This window comes from Heterodontus francisci, chromosome 12, assembly GCF_036365525.1.
Source record: "Heterodontus francisci isolate sHetFra1 chromosome 12, sHetFra1.hap1, whole genome shotgun sequence".
In the NCBI taxonomy this organism is placed as follows: domain Eukaryota; kingdom Metazoa; phylum Chordata; class Chondrichthyes; order Heterodontiformes; family Heterodontidae; genus Heterodontus; species Heterodontus francisci.
In genome coordinates, this window is record NC_090382.1 from 70,159,340 (window position 1) to 70,177,324 (window position 17,985).

The 17,985-nt window shown below is 43.2% G+C and overlaps 1 protein-coding gene across 1 annotated transcript in view; it reads left to right on the top strand.

The window, feature by feature from the left end:
• The first annotated feature begins 3,945 nt into the window (after positions 1-3,945).
• The window catches only part of LOC137375617 (collagen alpha-1(XXIII) chain-like), a 339,099-nt gene continuing 325,059 nt past the window's right edge, over positions 3,946-17,985 (top strand). Inside the window, exons 1-2 of the mRNA XM_068042994.1 lie at positions 3,946-4,804; positions 16,040-16,109. Of these exons, the coding sequence (XP_067899095.1) occupies positions 4,511-4,804; positions 16,040-16,109 (364 nt within the window). The 5' untranslated portion in view covers positions 3,946-4,510. The remainder of the gene's footprint in view (positions 4,805-16,039; positions 16,110-17,985) is intronic.

Consider the following 17,985-nt stretch of genomic DNA (forward strand, 5'->3'; position numbering starts at 1 on the left):
CAATGCCCCACATTGTCTGCATCTTGGACTCCAGCTCAACAACTCTGATCTGAAGTTCCTCGAGTTGCAGACACTGCCAATGTGGTTGTTCAGGATCACCATACTCACCACAAACTGCTACATGCTGCAGTTGTGGCACACCACCTGCACTGCCATCCCTGTATAACTAGTTTTTATTTAATTAATTAAAGTTTACCGATTTAATTAATCAATGCCCTTTTCTACCACTCTACTCTCAGCCTTGCCCTTTACAATACTCTGCTCTTGGCCTCACCCTTTTCTACCACTCCGCTCTCAGTCTCTTCCTCTGCAATAACGGCTCTCGGCCTTGTTCTTTACAATACTCCGCTTTTGGCCTCATCCTTTAAAGTGCTGTGCTCTTGGCCTCACCCTGTTCAATGCGTTGCTCTTGGCCTTGCTCTGTCTTACCATTGTGTCTTGACCTTGGCCTTTTCAATGCTCTGCTTTTGGTCTTGACTTTTTCTATCCACTGGTTGTTAGTGGTTGGGAAGTATTGAGAGTCATGTTGTCCTGCTGCAAAACAGCTGAATTAGACAGTCTTGAAGTCCCAGCTCATAATTTTCCATCTGTCTTTTTCCTATGTTTGTGTGTCGCCAGCAGAGTGGGAGATGTAGGAGTCCAAATGCATCTAAAATCCGTGAATAAGGACAGTGAAGATCCACAAGGATGATTTACTTGTAATTTTTTTTCACAACAGGACATAGATAGGCTAGCAGAATGGGCAGGCAAGTGGCAGATGGAATTTAATACAGAGAAATGTGAGGTGATGCATTTTGGCAGAAGAGATAAGGAGAGGCAATATAGACTAAATGGCACAGTTTTAACGAGTATACAGGGACAGAGGGACTTGGGGGTTCATGTGCATAGATCTTTGAAGGTGGCAGGGCATATTGAGAGAGTAGTTAGTAAAGCAAATGGGATCTTGGGCTTCAGAAATAGAGGTATTGAGCACAAAATCAGGGACGTTATGGTGAACTTTTATAAGCTCTGGTCAGGCCACAATTAGAGTATTGTGTCCAGTTCTGATTACCACACTTTAGGAAGGATGTGAGGATTCTTTAGAGGCTGCAGAGGAGATTTACCAGAATGGTTCCAGGGATGAGGGATTTTAACTACAAGGATAGTTTGGAGAAGCTGGGGTTGTTGTCCTTGCAGCAAAGGAGATTAAGGGGAGATTTGATAGAGGGGTACAGCATTATGACAGTTTTAGATAAGGTAGACTGGAAAAACTGATGGTACAAGGACGAGGGGACATGGATTTAAGGTTTTGGGCAAAAGATGCAGGGTGGATGTGAGGAAGAATGTTTTTACGCAGCAAGTGGTAATGACCTGGAACTTGCTGCTTAAGAGGGTGTTGGAAGCGGAGACAATTAATGATTTCAAAAGGAAATTAGATGAGCACTTGAGGGAAATAAATTTGCAGGGCTACGGGGATGGAGTGGGGGAATAGGACTGAATAGATTTCTCTACAGAGAGCTGGCATGGACCCGATAGGCTGAATGGCCTCCTTCTGTGCCGTAACAATTCTATGACTATGACAGTAATGTCTGTCTTCCATTAGGCAGATTTAACACCACATCTTCTCCTGGTGCACTTTAGAGCTTGTATGGCCATGTGAGGAAGGGTAACTGTTGCCCCTCTTGACCTTCCTCTTATTTGACTGCAACAGGGCTTATTCCTTTTTTAAACAGTGGTTGTGCTTACCACCTCAGTGAGTGATTTACCTTTTACCTTTAATGTGATAGTGAAAGAACCAATCGGACAGGTTTTCTTGAGTTTAAACAAGAAAGAGGTAAGTTTATTAGACCCAACAAGCTAACCCAATCTAAAAATAATTTAAAAAATGCTACACATTCACAAATAGATTACAAAGTGGAAATAGGTTTTTTGGTTGGATTAGAGTCCAGAATAAATAAAGGTTAAATACACAGTCGGTGAGGTCAGATAAAGTTATATTCTTGAAGTCTTTGGCTGGCCAAAGTGCACTTTGTGGCTGGCCCGCTTGGCTCAGGTTTTTCTTGGAGGCAGACTTGTAGGTGGCTCTCTTCCCCTGGTCTCTGACTGTAGCAGTCTGTAGGCTTGGAGGGTCCACAGTCACAGTCGGTTTTCAAACTTGATGTTTTCTGGAGAGAGAGATAGAAAGTAAGTGAAAAAGGGAGGCACACAGCTTTTTTGCTGCTGCACACTCAGTCTCTTGTGTGTACCAAAACTCTCAGTTTTACACAGTCTGGGGAGATGGTCACATGGTTCTCCCAATCCCCTTTGTTTTTAATGAGGTCCAAACTCTAAAACCCCAAACCTCTCTCAGGTGGTATTGTCAGCATTTACTCCCTGGAGGGATGTCTCCGCTCATGAATGCCACAAGATGGCTTTGAATGTCCCACTAATGAGGGTGATCTGGATAATCTACTCAGTTAGCCAAAGCATTGTCCTGGCTGGGCTTCTTGTTAGACTTGTGTCTCCAATTCAATGTCCTGGAATGTGAGGTATTTCAGATGAAAATTGCGGTGGCCATCTTGGTTGTCAGTTTTTTAAAAGTTAACTGTAGGATTTCTCCATTAAAATTCTAATGTAAGCTTCCAACTGATTATTTAATATTTCTCATTTGGCATATTGTATTTTCTTGACAAGCTCCTAAAAAAACAGGTGAATGAATGTTGCAGTGAGGACAAACCCCCAAAGATAAACAAAAACAAAAGGGCAAATCTAACTGGACCAGCCACATAAATACTGTGGCTACAAGAGCAGGTCAGGGGCTGGGAATTCTGTGGCAAATAACTCACCTCTTGACTCCCCAAAGCCTTTCCACCATCTACAAGGCACAAGTCAGGAGAGTGATGGAATACTCTTCATTTGCCTGGACGCAGCTCCACCAACACTCAAAGAACCTCAGCACAATTCAGGACAAAGCAACAGAATAGATAGGCTTGATAGCCGGCGTGGACATGATGGGCTGAAGGGCCTGTTTCTGTGCTGTATAACTCTATGACCTGCATGATTGGCACACCATCCACCACCTTAAACGTTCACTCCCTCCACCACTGCCGCACAGTGATAGCAGTGAGTACCATATACAAGAAGCACTGCAGCAACTCGCCAAGCCTCCTTCAACAGCACTTTCCAACCTGCGATCTCTTCCACCTAGTAGGGCAAGGGCAGCAGACACCTGGGAGCAGCACCACCTGCAAGTTCCCCTCCAAGCCACACACCATTTTGACTTGAAACTATATCACCATTCCTGGAACAGCACTGTGGGTGTACCTATACCCTAAGGACTGCAATGGTTCAAGAAGCAGCTCACCACCACCTTCTCAAGGATAATTAGGGATGGACAATAAATGTTGGCCTTGCCAGTGACACCCACATCTCATGATTGAATAAAAAAAATGCAGATGCTGGAAATCAGAAGACAGAAAACGCCAGAAGTGCTTTTTTTCAGCGTCTATGGAAAGAGCAGATGAATTAACGTTAATTCCCCTGTTCCCTCCCGCAGATGCTAACTGGCCTACTGTGTGTTCCGGTTTGCAGGATTGGGTCGCTGGAGGGCGACCGAGAGACAACAGAACAAGCGGGTGACCCAATCCACCAAAGCACATTGACTTCAGTTGTTGGTGCCGGGTACGTCATTATTTGGAGCATTGAAACCATTCATTTCTAGATGGTTTCTGCTTACTGAGTACACAATGGCAGAAATCGGTGAAATCAATATTTGAACATACCCCAGAGTTTAATCCAGCTCGGAGTAGCAGCCAACAAGCCTGGACAGCGCAAAACTCCCTTATTTTAATCATTTGTTAGCTGTGGCTATGAACACCAATCACAATGTGAGAAATGATATATATTCTGGAGGATGAATGATATTGCATAATCTTTCACCGTTACTCATGCTCGTTACTTCTACTTCGGAAAAGAAAATATCCTTTGGGCTCAGCAGATTATTGCACTTAAGAGTCACGGCACTCGCTATTTCCTACTCTGTTGACTTGCATTGAACAAACCACTTACGTTGTTCCACATTTTTACAATTATTGTGCTTTTCTTGTGGTTTCCCTCTTGTGCCAACGCAGTGTGGGCGTGGTAACGTTTTCATGAGTTGGCTTTGCATAAGTGAACATCCTAAATCTGGCCAGAGGGAATGAGAGGTGGGGGAATCTATTGCAGCATTTATTCTAAGCATTTGCTAATCGCAGGCAAGTCGTTTATTGTCGGGACTTGACTCAAACTTTCAATCTGTTCAAAAACTACGCTGGATTTAATGGGCAAGGAGAATACAATCGGTAACAGCGGCAGTCACTGAAACAAAACTGCGAGGCAACCGCGAGATATTGGCACAAAGTGTCAGCCAACTTAATTTTGCAGAATTCTTTTCTACTTCTGATTGGGTTTTCTACAGTATTTTAACAGTATTTGTTAAGTTTTGGCTAGCCTTGTGTTTTTTTAAACCTGAAAAATATTTTCCTTTGCAACTGGTGGCGTCGAAGTCTGAAGGATGGGCAAGAATTATCAGTCACCCAAGGTTGGGAAAAGTCAAAAGGAATTGTTACCCACACCAAATCCTACAATGTGCTTAAGAACACTGCCAACAGTAGTCAGCTTACTGTTATCAGTTACTTCTGTTGTGTTTTGTCTGTTGCTAAATGTTAAAACGGCGCTATTGCAAGATAGAGTAAAGCTGTTGGAAAATCAAAAAGGAAGCATTTCACTGCAAGCAATGCGGGAAATCTTATGGGATGATGCAGGTTTACTACCAGTGCTACAGAAAAGAATCGACCAACTTCAGGAGGTAAATGAATATTTATATTATATATGGAATGACCAAAAGTATAGCAGAAGTATCTAGTTCCTGAGACTTAAGCATAACCTCTTTCTGCCTTAACGTAACTATTTTCCATGTGTATTTCGTTCTTGATGTCTGGTGCTACCTCTACTCTTATTCCAGTTATAAATCTTTCAGTCAAGGTAACTTTTACTCATTACTTCCTATTAACTCTTGCAAATTGAAAAACACTTGCTGAGTTTGTCCTTGCAGTTGTACCTACTATCATTGCATTGATGATCTGGTTAACTGTAATCATGCAAAACTGCTGCAACTATATTTGTGCCTAATTCATACTTTGTCTCGTTATCTGAAAATAAGTGGTTGAAACAAAATGTAACACTGAATACTGAAAATAAATATGCCATGAATTTCCTATGTCTTTACTCCTTCATATCACATATTTATGTCTTCCAATCCTATTAAAACATACTAAAGTTTTGTATAAACATTTCCCAAAGAATCATTATTAGAGAGCTTGTCGACATTTTACAACAAATAGATAAGTATACTATCAGATGTAATTTGCTACCTTATGAAAATAAACTATTCCTTTTTTCTAGTTATTTGTTCACCATACTAATTATGTACCACATAGTAGACTCATGACTAAGGTCTGAGCATGTAGAATCAGGGGACAAGTAGCAGAATGGATAACAAACTGGCTACAAAACAGATGAGAGTATGGATTAAAGGTATTGACTCAGACGGGCGGAAGGTGAGAAGTGGTGTTCTACAGGGTTGGTGCTGGGTTGTAAATGATTTGGATTTGGGAATTGGAAGTACAATTTCAAAACTGGGATTACATAGGTTGAGATTCACGTTTGCTTGTTAACTATGCCTTTGAAACAGTAACAATCAGGGATCTACTTTGGAACTGATTAAATAAGATTTTATTTATTAAATAGGATTGTGTAATACTGAGGAAAACTGCAACAAAATACAAGAAGATGTTAATAAACTTGCAGAATGGCTGTGTAAATGACAAATTCATTTCAATATAGATAAGTGTGAGGTAATACATTTTGGTTGGAGGAATAAGGAGGCCACTGATTCCTTGGAAAGTAAGAGTTTAAATGGGGTAGTGGGGCAAAGTCATCTAAGGGTACAGATTCACAACTCAGTAAATATAGCAATGCAGATTTAAAAAGCAATACAAAATGGCAACAAAGCACAAGGATTCATTTCTGGAGGAATAGAATTCAGAGGCAGAGAAGTTATGTTAAACTTGTATGGAATTTTGGTTACTGTGCTCAGTTCTGGGTTCCATATCACAAAAAAGAATACAGAGGCACTGGAGAAGGTGCTAAAATAATTTGCAAGTATGATACCAGAACTGAAAAGTTACAATTATCAGAAAAGACTGAACAAGCTGGGGCTTTTTTCTCTAGAAAGGGAAGGCTGAGAGGTGACCTGATAAAGGCCTTTAAAATTCAGAAGGGATTCTATACGGTGGATGTACAGAAGTGTGAAGCTGGCTCGTAGTGAATTGGCAGCTGATTTTTCACTGCACCCGATCTCTTTCCACTGAAGATCACAGAACAATAGTTCAGATTCCTTTTGAAGACTTATTTCCTGGTTTGTTTGATTTGAAATTAAAAATCTGGCAATATTTTCCAAGTCAATGGAAAGTAAGAACTGGCATGGTGAAAAATCAGCAACCGATTTACTACAAGCCCTTGCACTGCTACCATAGACCAATTTCACCCCCAAGACATTGCCACTTGTGGAGGAGTTTAACCTAGGAGCAATAAATATAAGGTAGTTACGAATAAATCCAGTAACTTCTTTACTCAGAGTGGTTAGAATATGCAACTTGCTACCACATGGAATGGTTGAAGCGAAGAGCACAAATGCATTTAAGGGAAACTAAATATGTACACAAAGAAGAAAGAAATAGAAAGATCTGTTGATAGGGTGAAATGAGGTAATTGGGGAGGAGGCGCGTGTGGATCACAAACACTGACATAGATCTGTTGGACTGAATGGCCTGTTTCTTTGCTGTAAATACAATGTAATACTATGTAATTTTGTGCCAAGTATTCAAAGTATGTGTTAAAATCTTAATATTGTAATGAGAATAATTTTGTTCAGAAAATATTACAGTTCATTCATATTACCACATTTCCTGGGCAATCACTTCAAGTTGATGGTTCCAAATGTTTCCTCAGTCAAAACAATTTGTTTGAAATTACTGCATACTTGCATTTATAAAGTGAAACAATCTTTTGGTAGCAAATGTATTTAAAACCTCACAATATACTCTAATTGACATATGTAACCAATATACTCATTAGATTCAATTAGGTAGTTAATTAAATACATAGCATTACAATGGTAAGAGCTGGTCTATTTTCAACTAGCAGAATTGAAGACACACAGATGATATTTCCCGAGCATGATAATTATGGACTCGATCCCAGAAGTTCAAAAACTTCAAAAGGGGCAGCACAGTGGCGCAGTGGTTAGCACCGCAGCCTCACTGCTCCAGCGACCCGGGTTCAGTTCTGGGTACTGCCTGTGTGGAGTTTGCAAGTTCTCCCTGTGACTGCGTGGGTTTTCGCCAGGTGCTCTGGTTTCCTCCCACAGCCAAAGAATTGCAGGTTGAGAGATAAATTGGCCATTGTAAATTTCCCCTAGTGTAGGTAGGTGGTAGGAGAATGGTGGGGATGTGGTCGGGAATGTGGGATTAATGTAGGATTAGTATAAATGGGTGGTTGTTGGTCGGCACAGACTCGGTGGGCCGAAGGGCCTGCTTCAGTGCTGTATCTCTCTATGACTAACAAATTCATAAGGTAGAATTATGTTAACATCTCTTGTATCATGATTCAGCTTTCATATCTGGGAATTTTAAACTTTGGGTGTGCAAGTATAAGATTTCACTTAAGTAGGTGCATTAATAGTCTTTGTGAACCGCTTCAGCTCAGGACATCACAGAAATCATTTTCATTATATGATAGATAACAGCAGCACTCCCAAAGTGTAAAACAATGGGTAGCTGATTATCAGGACACCAATGAGGTTCTTCTCGCAGCCACAACACAAATATCATCACAACTGAAAAACAATTAAAGTAATTTTGAAATTGTACCTTTTTCTTTACAATAAAATACTGGCACCAAATAGTGGCATCAGTAGGTTTTTGGTGCCAAACGCTGTCAGTAAGCAGTCAACAGTTCAGATTGCTTTGGAGAAGAGAGAGTTAGCACAGTCTAATGCCAATGATAAAAAAAGGAACACTTCTGTAATCTGACTATGCAATATAAGTATATGCCTAAGAAAAAATAAGCTAAACAAGCAGCCTCCAAAATGAATGAATTAAAAATGAGGGGTAATTATATGAAGCCTTCTTTTTCTTTGGCCTCCTTGTCTCGGGAGACAATGGGTAAGCGCCTGGAGGTGGTCAGTGGTTTATGGAGCAGCACCTGGAGTGGCTATAAAGGCCAATTCTAGAGTGACAGACTCTTCCACAGGCGCTGCAGATAAAATTGGTTGTCGGGGCTGTTACACAGTTGGCTCTCCCCTTGCGCTTCTGTCTTTTTTCCTGCCAATTGCTAAGACTCTTTGACTTGCCACTCTTTAGCCCCGCCTTTATGGCTGTCCGCCAGCTCTGGCGATCACTGGCAACTGACTCCCACAACTTGTGATCAATGTCACAGGATTTCATGTCACGTTTGCAGACGTCTTTAAAGCAGAGTAATGGATGGCCGGTAGGTCTGATACCAGTGACGAGCTGGCTGTACAATGCGTCCTTGGGGATCCTGCCATTTTCCATGCGGCTCACATGGCCAAACCATCTCAAGCGCCGCTGGCTCAGTAGGGTGTATAAGCTGGGGATGTTGGCCACCTCGAGGACTTCTGCATTGGAGATACAGTCCTGCCACCTGATGCCAAGGATTCTCCGGAGGCAGCGAAGATCGAATGAGTTGAGACGTCGCTCTTGGCTGACATACGTTGTCCAGGCCTCGCTGCCATAGAGCAAGGTACTGAGGACATAGGCTTGAAACACTCAGACTTTTGTGTTCCGTGTCAGCGTACCATTTTCCCACACCCTCTTGGCCAGTCTGGACATAGCAGCTGAAGCCTTTCCCATGCCCATGTTGATTTCTGCATCAAGGGACAGTTTACTGATGATAGTTGAGCCTAGGTAGGTGAACTCTTGAACCACTTCCAGAGTGTGGTCGCCGATATTGATGGATGGAGCATTTCTGACATGATGTTCATTTTCTTGAGGCTGATGGTTAGGCCAAATTCATTGCAGGCAGCCGCAATCCTGTCGATGAGTCTCTGCAGACACTCTTCTGTGTGGGATGTTAATGCAGCATCGTCAGCAAAGAGGAGTTCCCTGATGAGGACTTTCCGTACTTTGGTCTTCGCTCTAAGATGGGCAAGGTTGAACAACCTGCCATTTGACCTAGTGTGGAGGAAAATTCCTTCTTCTGAAGAATTGAACATGTGAGAGCAGCAGTGAGAAGAAGATCCCAAACAGTGTAGGTGCGAGAACACAGCCCTGTTTCACACCACTCAGGATAGGAAAGGTGTCTGATGAGGCTGAATTGTGCCTTTCGTATTGTCTTGGAATGAGGTGATGATACTTAGTAGCTTTGGTGGACATCCGATCTTTGCTAGTAGTCTGAAAAGACCACGTCTGCTGACGAGGTCAAAGGCTTTGGTGAGATCTATGAAAGCAACATAGAGGGGCATCTGTTGTTCGCGGCATTTCTCCTGTAGCTGGCGAAGGGAGAACAGCACGTCAATGGTGGATCTCTTTGCTCGAAAGTTGCACTGTGCTTCAGGGTAGACATGCTCAGCCAGCTTCCGGAGCCTGTTTAAAATGACTCGAGCGAAGACTTTCCCCACTATGCTGAGCAGGGAGATTCCACGGTAGCTGTAGCAGTCACCGCGGTCACCCTTGTTCTTATAGAGGGTGATGATATTGGCATCACGCATGTCCTGTGGTACTGCTCCCTCATCCCAGCACAGGCAAAGCAGTTCATTGGAGTGCTGAGAGTATAGCAGGCTTGGCACTCTTGATTATTTCAGGGGTAATGCCATCCTTTCCAGGGGCTTTTCCACTGGCTAGAGAATCAATGGCATCACTGAGTTCCGATTTTGTCGGCTGTTCATCCAACTCATCCATGACTGGCACAGACTGGGCTGCATTGAGGGTGGTATCAGTGACAACATCTTCCCTGGAGTACAGCTCTAGGTAGTGCTCCACCCAGCGGTCCATTTGCTTGCATTGGTCAGTGATCGTGTCCACTGATTTAGACTTGATGGTTGGCCCAAAAGCTCTCTTAATGCCATCATACATTCCTCTGATGTTTCCGGTGTCGGAGGCCAGCTGAATACGACTGCATAAGTGTTGCCAGTAGTCATTTGCACAGTGCCTGGCTGTTCTTTGTGCAGCGCTTCTGGCTACTTTAAGTGCTACGGATGTTAACTCGCTGGGGGCTTTCTTGTAGTTCAACAGTGCAGTCTGCTTAGTAGCTCTGACAGGTTCCAGCTGTTCAAAGTGAGATTTAAACTACTCTGCATGCTGCTTCTCACGTTTGCCACATGTGGTCATTGCTGAGTCATAGATGGCATCTCTGATGTGTCTCTGCATTTCCTGCAGGAGTGTTTTGAAGGGCTTTTTCAGATGAATTTAGAAACTTATGTAACAGCTGTGGATAAGAAATTCTGTTAGTGTTGATTTGCAGGCGGCCCTTCAGCTTGGAGTAGTGTAGCTTCTTTGGTTTGAGTCTAACTTTGCTGCCACCAGGGAGTGGTTGGTGTCGCACTCCGCACTGTGGAAGCTGCCTGTGATTTGGACATTGTTTATAGAGGCTCACCTTGTGATGATGAGGTCCAGCTGGTGCCAATGACATGATCTTGGGTGTCTCCATGAAACTTGGTGACAGGGTTTAGTATGAAAGAACGAGTTGGTGATGCAGAGGTTGTGATAGTTACACAACCAGCAGTCTCCGTCCATTCTGATTCATCCTTCCAATGCCATAGCGCCCAAGGCAGGAGGGCCATGATTCATGGTCGGCCCCAACCCTGACGTTAAAGTCCCCCAGCAGGAACAAATGTTTGGTAGTAGGAATGCTGCTAATGATATTATGGAATTCCTCGTAGAACGGGTCTTTAACTTCAGGTGGGGAGCACAGTGTAGGTGTACTGGACCAGAGGCGGTGAGCAGTCAGAATGACAGTATGCATTCCGAGCCATTTGAAGGTGGCTCTATCATGCTGAGCAAAGAGTTTCTGATGGCGAAGCCCACTCCATGCTGTCTTGGTTCTCCAGGATCCCTACCCTGCCAGTAGAAGGTGTAGTCTTGCTCTCTTACAGATCCGCTTGCAGGGAGGTGTGTCTCCTGAAGTGCTGCAATGTCCACATTGAGTCTACTGAGCTCGTTGTTAATGATGGCGGTCTTCCAAGATTTGTTGATTTGTGTAAGGTCTTCCGACAGGCCAGGACACATAGTTCTGACGTTCCAGCTTGCAAAACGAAGGGCTGGTACCTTAATTCCATTTTTTGTCATGCTTTTAGGGACGGTGTTACAGTCCACTTGTTGGGCAATGACCCCGAGCTCCAACCACCCATTGAAGCAGGTGGACTGTGGCGGGACACAACCTTTCTGACTGTGGGCTGCCCAGTTTGAGGCGGGCAGTAGCCGTCCAGTGAGATGTGAAGACCTCTCCCCATTGACAAAGGCGACCTGTGGCGCCCAATCTCTAAGCCAAGTTACGGACTTATAACCCGTAACTGCTGCCTTCCATGTTGTTTTGGTCGCTGTGAGGCGACTATGGAGTGACCTCTCCATGGCGCATGCCTGGGCGGATGTATGGAGGTTGTGAGTTGCCCAAGCGTCAAAACCCCCCTCTCGATCTTCCTAGTGGGGTCCAAAGGAGTGCAGAGCATGATGTTTGGCACTGGTATGGCTGCAGGAACTGCTGGAAACATGCCAAAGGTGACATGACCGTCTTAGGGGTTCCGCTCCAGATTTTCGGTTAGGGTTTACTTCCTTAGCCTTGGTCTCTCCCGAGATGCCCACAAGGCAGTGGGGTTGTTAGCTCCTATCCCTGAGCAGGGGCCCTAACAAGTAAACTGTGCGATTTCATGGAGGGAGAGGGAAGGGGGAGGGGGTGCGAGGAGGGAGGGGGTGCGGGGTGGGGGAGGGGGTGCGCGGGGGGAAGGGGAAGCGGGGGGTGCGAGGGGGAAGGGGGTGCAAGGGGGGAGGGGTGGGGGGAAGGGGGGGTGATGGGGGAAGGGGTGGGGGCCAATGAATATGAATATGAACATGAAGCCAAATATGGGAAAAGGAGGAAAGTATAATTTTTTTTTAAATTATCAAATTGGATACAGGAGATGAAAATGGAAATAAATCGGTATGGCTAAGGATCTTGAGCACAATACTGAAAAAGCTCTAACAGTAGCTTACCAATGAAAAGTTAAGAAAGTTAGAAGCCTTAAAGTTGTAAGTGACAATGAAATTGAAGATAAAATAAATGGTTGAAATTAAATATTGGGAAGACTGAAGCCACTGTTTTCAATCTCTACTCCAAAACTCTGTTCCCTAGCTACTGACTCCATCCCTCTCTCTGGCAACAGTCTGAGATTAAGCCGGTCTGTTTGCAACCTTGGTGTCACATCTGGCCCTGAGATGAGCTTCCGACCTCATATCCATGCCATCACTAAGACCGCCTATTTCCACCTCTCTAACATTGCCCGACTTTATCCCTGTCTCAGTTCATCCATTGCAGAAACCCTCATTCATGCCTTCGTTACCTCTAGACTTGACTATTCCAATGCACTCCTGGCTGGTCTCCCACATTCTACTCTCAGTAAAACCTACCTCTTTGACCAAGCTTTTGGTCATCTGACCTAATATATCAATTTGTGGCTCAGTGTCATACTTTGTTTTATAATGCTCCTGTAAAGTGCCTTGGGACATTTTATTGCATTAAAGGCACCATATAAAAGTTGTTGTTGCAATGTTAAATGAATATTTCCTAGCAATATTCACTAAAGAGACTAAAACTAATTTGCTTTTCAACATTTGCAGTACACACTAAAGAATTAGGATGTTAGCCAGCCAGAAATACTTAAGTTGGAAGACCACGAAATCTCTAGGCCAGATGGTATATGCAGGAAGATAGGAACTGTTAGACAAAATAAGTCAACAGTCTCTACATTTTGCCTTCTACCAGCCTGGTAGAATGAAGCTGTTGACTGATTGTAGCAATCAATTCATCTACAACAGACCTAGACACGAGATCAGAAAATGATCATCGAGTCTTAGAGTTATCTTCTTCTTTGGCCTCCTTATCTCGAGAGACAATGGATACGCGCCTGGAGGTGGTCAGTGGTTTGTGAAGCAGCGCCTGCAGTGGCTATAAAGGCCAATTCTAGAGTGACAGGCTCTTCCACAGGTGCTGCAGAGAAATTTGTTTGTCGGGGCTGTTGCACAGTTGGCTCTCCCCTTGCGCCTCTGTCTTTTTTCCTGCCAACTACTAAGTCTCTTCGACTCGCCACATTTTAGCCCCGTCTTTATGGCTGCCCGCCAGCTCTGGTGAACGCTGGCAACTGACTCCCACGACTTGTGATCAATGTCACAGGATTTCATGTCGCGTTTGCAGACGTCTTTAAAGCGGAGACATGGACGGCCGGTGGGTCTGATACCAGTGGCGAGCTCGCTGTACAATGTACCTTTGGGGATCCTGCCATCTTCCATACGGCTCACATGGCCAAGCCATCTCAAGCGCCGCTGACTCAGTAGTGTGTATAAGCTGGGGATGTTGGCCGCCTCGAGGACTTCTGTGTTGGAGATACGGTCCTGCCACCTGATGCCAAGTATTCTCCGGAGGCAGCGAAGATGGAATGAATTGAGACGTCGCTCTTGGCTGACATACGTTGTCCAGGCCTCGCTGCCATAGAGCAAGGTACTGAGGACACAGGCCTGATACACTCGGACTTTTGTGTTCCGTGTCAGTGCGCCATTTTCCCACACTCTCTTGGCCAGTCTGGACATAGCAGTGGAAGCCTTTCCCATGCGCTTGTTGATTTCTGCATCTAGAGACAGGTTACTGGTGATAGTTGAGCCTAGGTAGGTGAACTCTTGAACCACTCCCAGAGCGTGGTCGCCAATATTGATGGATGGAGCATTTCTGACGTCCTGCCCCATGATGTTCGTTTTCTTGAGGCTGATGGTTAGGCTAAATTCATTGCAGGCAGCCGCAAACCTGTCGATGAGACTCTGCAGGCACTCTTCAGTGTGAGATGTTAAAGTTATCTTAGAGATCTTAGAGTTATACAGCACAGAAACAGACCCTTCGGCCCATCAGCACAGAAACAGGTCCTTCGGCCCTTCAGTAATGGAAAGTTTTGGACACCATAGGTCCAAAGTCGCCTGTTCCTCCTAAGAATGTTACACTTGCTGTATGACTTATTTCAAATTACTTATGTATTATTCATCTATCCTATCTATCTAGATAGTAACCTAACTAATGTTTATTTAACTGTATCAGTACTATCTGCTTCTAACATCTCACTGGGGAGTCTGTTCCATAGATTGACCACTCATTCACTTAAATAATATTTCTGCAGATTAATATTGAATTTATCCCGTTTCAAGCGCAGGCCGTGTCCTCTGATTCCATTGTTCTGGACAAAGTGAAACTGCAGTCATGGTCTACTTTAGTTAGTTCCTTTAGAATTCAGAAACAGTTCTCTGTACGTCATTCAAATGGCAAATCATCATGAGAATCTAGACAGTCTGACTCCAGGGAGCATCACAGCTGAATCCAATCCTACCATCCCTGGATTCACACACACATATTCCAGTAGAAGTCAGTGGGACTAGGATCTTTTTCCTTGTCCTGGGTACTAACATCAAATTTAGTGTCCCGGCTGCTGTCCTGAGTGCCTGAGTGAGATCAGTTAACTAAGCACAGATGGAGACTGATCGGGGACCTTGTGGTCTGCATATTTCAGTAGTACACTGGTCACTGCATTTACTCAGGAAACAATCATTCAAGATGCAACTAAATGAATTTCTATTCTTTATTATAAAAGTTAAACAAAAAGGCTTATTAAAAATTCTGTTTAGTGACAAAAATGACAGGACGAATATAGTTTAATAATGTAATGTAAGTATTACAATATTATGTAGCATTTCTTTTTCCTGCCCCCTTCTATTTGCCTTGATACTTGCAGCAACAATGAAGTAGAGCAACCTATTTGAATCACCATAAATCAGGTGTTACAATTAAAACCTGTAACTAAACAACCTTTCAAGTCCAAAAAGTACATTAACATTGGAGCCACTTACTAGAGGTGGTGATAGAATGTGTCTGACCCGAGCCCAAATGCTGGACCCGGAAGAGTGACCCGACCTGATCGAACCCAACACACGTTGCCGGGTCCCATCGGGTTCGGGTTGGGTAGCCGTGCTCTAGTCAGCGGTGAGTGCTGTCACTTCTCTACTGATTGCAAAATCTAGGTCCATGTAAAGCTTTTAATTTGTATAAAACTAAGTTTAGAGCACTGCTGAGCTGTTTAAAGTGCCAATGAGTACCATTATTGAACAGCTGAACATTGCTGACTCGCAATTTAAAAATCTGATCAGTAAACTAATTAGAGGCCCTGATGTGCTGCACATCAAACTTTCAAAATATGGAAGGTGAGTGTTTGCACAGCAACTGAGTAGGTTTTACATGGTTTACTCATCTGTTTAACTTGCTGCTCAACTGTTCAACAATACTGTACATCTGCAATTGGAACACTGAGGTGTGCTCTACTCAGAGTGCTAGCTTGGTACCTGTAATTTTGTTATGCATAACTTTTATTTTTGCTATTTCTCCCACTTTATCATTGCTCTCAGTTATTTAGCAATGCTGTCCATTCAGCTATGTAGTGGATAAAAACTGGATGAAGGTGAATAACAGAGCAACAAGTGAAATGCTAAGAAATGTGAAAAAGGTTTCTGATGCCTGAACAATAAAAGGATCAGAGATAAACTGAACAGTACAAGAAACATGAACTGATTACCATAACCAACTTGTACTGATTAATATATTAGAAGTAGAAAAAGTGACACCTTAGGCAATTTGATTTTGGAAGTTATGTTTTAAACACTATATGCATATGATCACTGCAAATCATAATCACTGAAAATGGATTTTACTGTACCATTGATATATTACCTTTTTTCCATAGGAATTAATTGATGGAGTTGCAAAAATCCGGACAATTAGAGAGGCTACATCTGAATGTGTCTGTCCACCAGGTGAGTGAATTTGCCTTTTGTAGCATTTACTCTTCAAATTTCTCCTCAACTGAATAGCACACATCCCTTTTATATATCTGGAATAGACTGATATCCCTCCACATAGAGTTGCAGCAGAGCAAGATTTCCACCTGTCTCTTAAAATCCTTCATAACCCATTTCCCTGGGTCATTTGCTAGACACAGCAGGCTCTCGATGGTGCCCGCCAGTGGGCAAAGCCTAAACAAGTGAGGCTTTGGGGCAGAAACAGAGGAAAAGGTGACCCATAACATGCTTTCTCTGTCCATTAATATTTATGGGGCCTTCCCACTGCTAGCTTGGGGCAGTTTGGAAAATCAAATTAGAACAATTTTTGGTTAGGATTATGGACGAAAATGTACCTGTTTTATCTAATCAATTCAATTACATTTCAGATTATTAAGCACTTGCTTAAGCCATTAAGCATACTTTTCATTAACCAGGCATCATAATTGTAAGAGAATTTTGTTTGAGATACAATAATATGGTTAGAAATGTGATATTTAGGAATAGAATAATTAATCAAATTTGAACAGATCGGAAAAACTCCAGGCAGATTGCTAATTTGTATTGTTACATGATATTTTTAGAGAGTGGAGATGATTCCATCAGCAATCTTTTAATTTAAGTCATAGCTCAAAATATATTTTTATTTCGATAATGCATACCTTCATTCTAAGAGGAAATATATGATGAATGTGAAAGCAAAATAAGACAGGAATACAAACAAAATATATGGAGATTAAGAACCTAATAATTCCTTCAATTTTTGTTTTGGTTTCTGCTTTCCTTTAGTTTTGGCACCTTTACTCCTCTCATCCTATACTCATCCATGAAACCCACCTCCTACGTCTTTGATCTTATTTCCACTATAGCACTGACCATCCAACTTCTCTTCCTGACTCTCAAGCAGGCTGTCATTGTAAGTGATTTCCCTTCCTCATATAGTGTCCCCATCTCTTTTAAAAACTGCCATCATCATTATTATCAGGAGCAGAGGGACCTGGGGTATAGGGGCACAAATCATTGAAGGTGGCACAGCAAGTTGAGAAAGTGAATTAGAAGGCGTACAGGATCCAGAGATTTAGAAAATAGGGGCATAGAGTACAAAAGCAAGGAAGTTATGGTGAACCTTTTATAAAACGCTGATTTGACCTCAACTGGAATATTGTGGCCAAATCTGGGCACCACACTTTAGAAAGGATGTGAAGGCATTATAGAGAAGGTGCAGAAAAGATTTATAAGGAGAGAAAAAATTTGCAGGGTTATGGGGAAAGGGGAGTGGGACTGGCTGGCTTGCTCTTGCATAAAGCCGGTGTGGACACAATGGGCCGAATGGCCTCCTACTGTGCTGTAACCATTCTATGATTCTATAAAAAAGCTTGCCCTCAACCCCTTTGTCTCTGCAAACTAATGCCTCATCGACAATCTCCCTTTCCAAAGTCCTTGAGCATGTTGTCCATTCCAAAATCTGTGCCAACCTTCCTTGTAACTCCATGTTTGAATCTCCATAATCAGGTTTCTGCAGCTGCCGCAACACTAAAGCAGCTCGAACCAAAATCACAGATGACATCCTCTGTGAATGTGACCATGTTGTAGTATCCCTCTTCAGCCTTTGACACAGTTGTTCTCCAGTGTCTCTCCCCTATTGCCCAGCTTAGTGGGCTTGAGCTTGTTCGGTTCCAGTCTTGCTTATTCAATCATAGTCAGTGCATTTCCAGCAATAACTTCTCTTCCTTCCCCTGCACTATCATCTCTGATGTCCCCCAAATATCTGTCCTTGGTCCCCTCCTCTTCCTCATTTACATAATGTCCCTGGCAATATCAGCTGAATGGCTGGATTTTGTGGTCAGCGGCG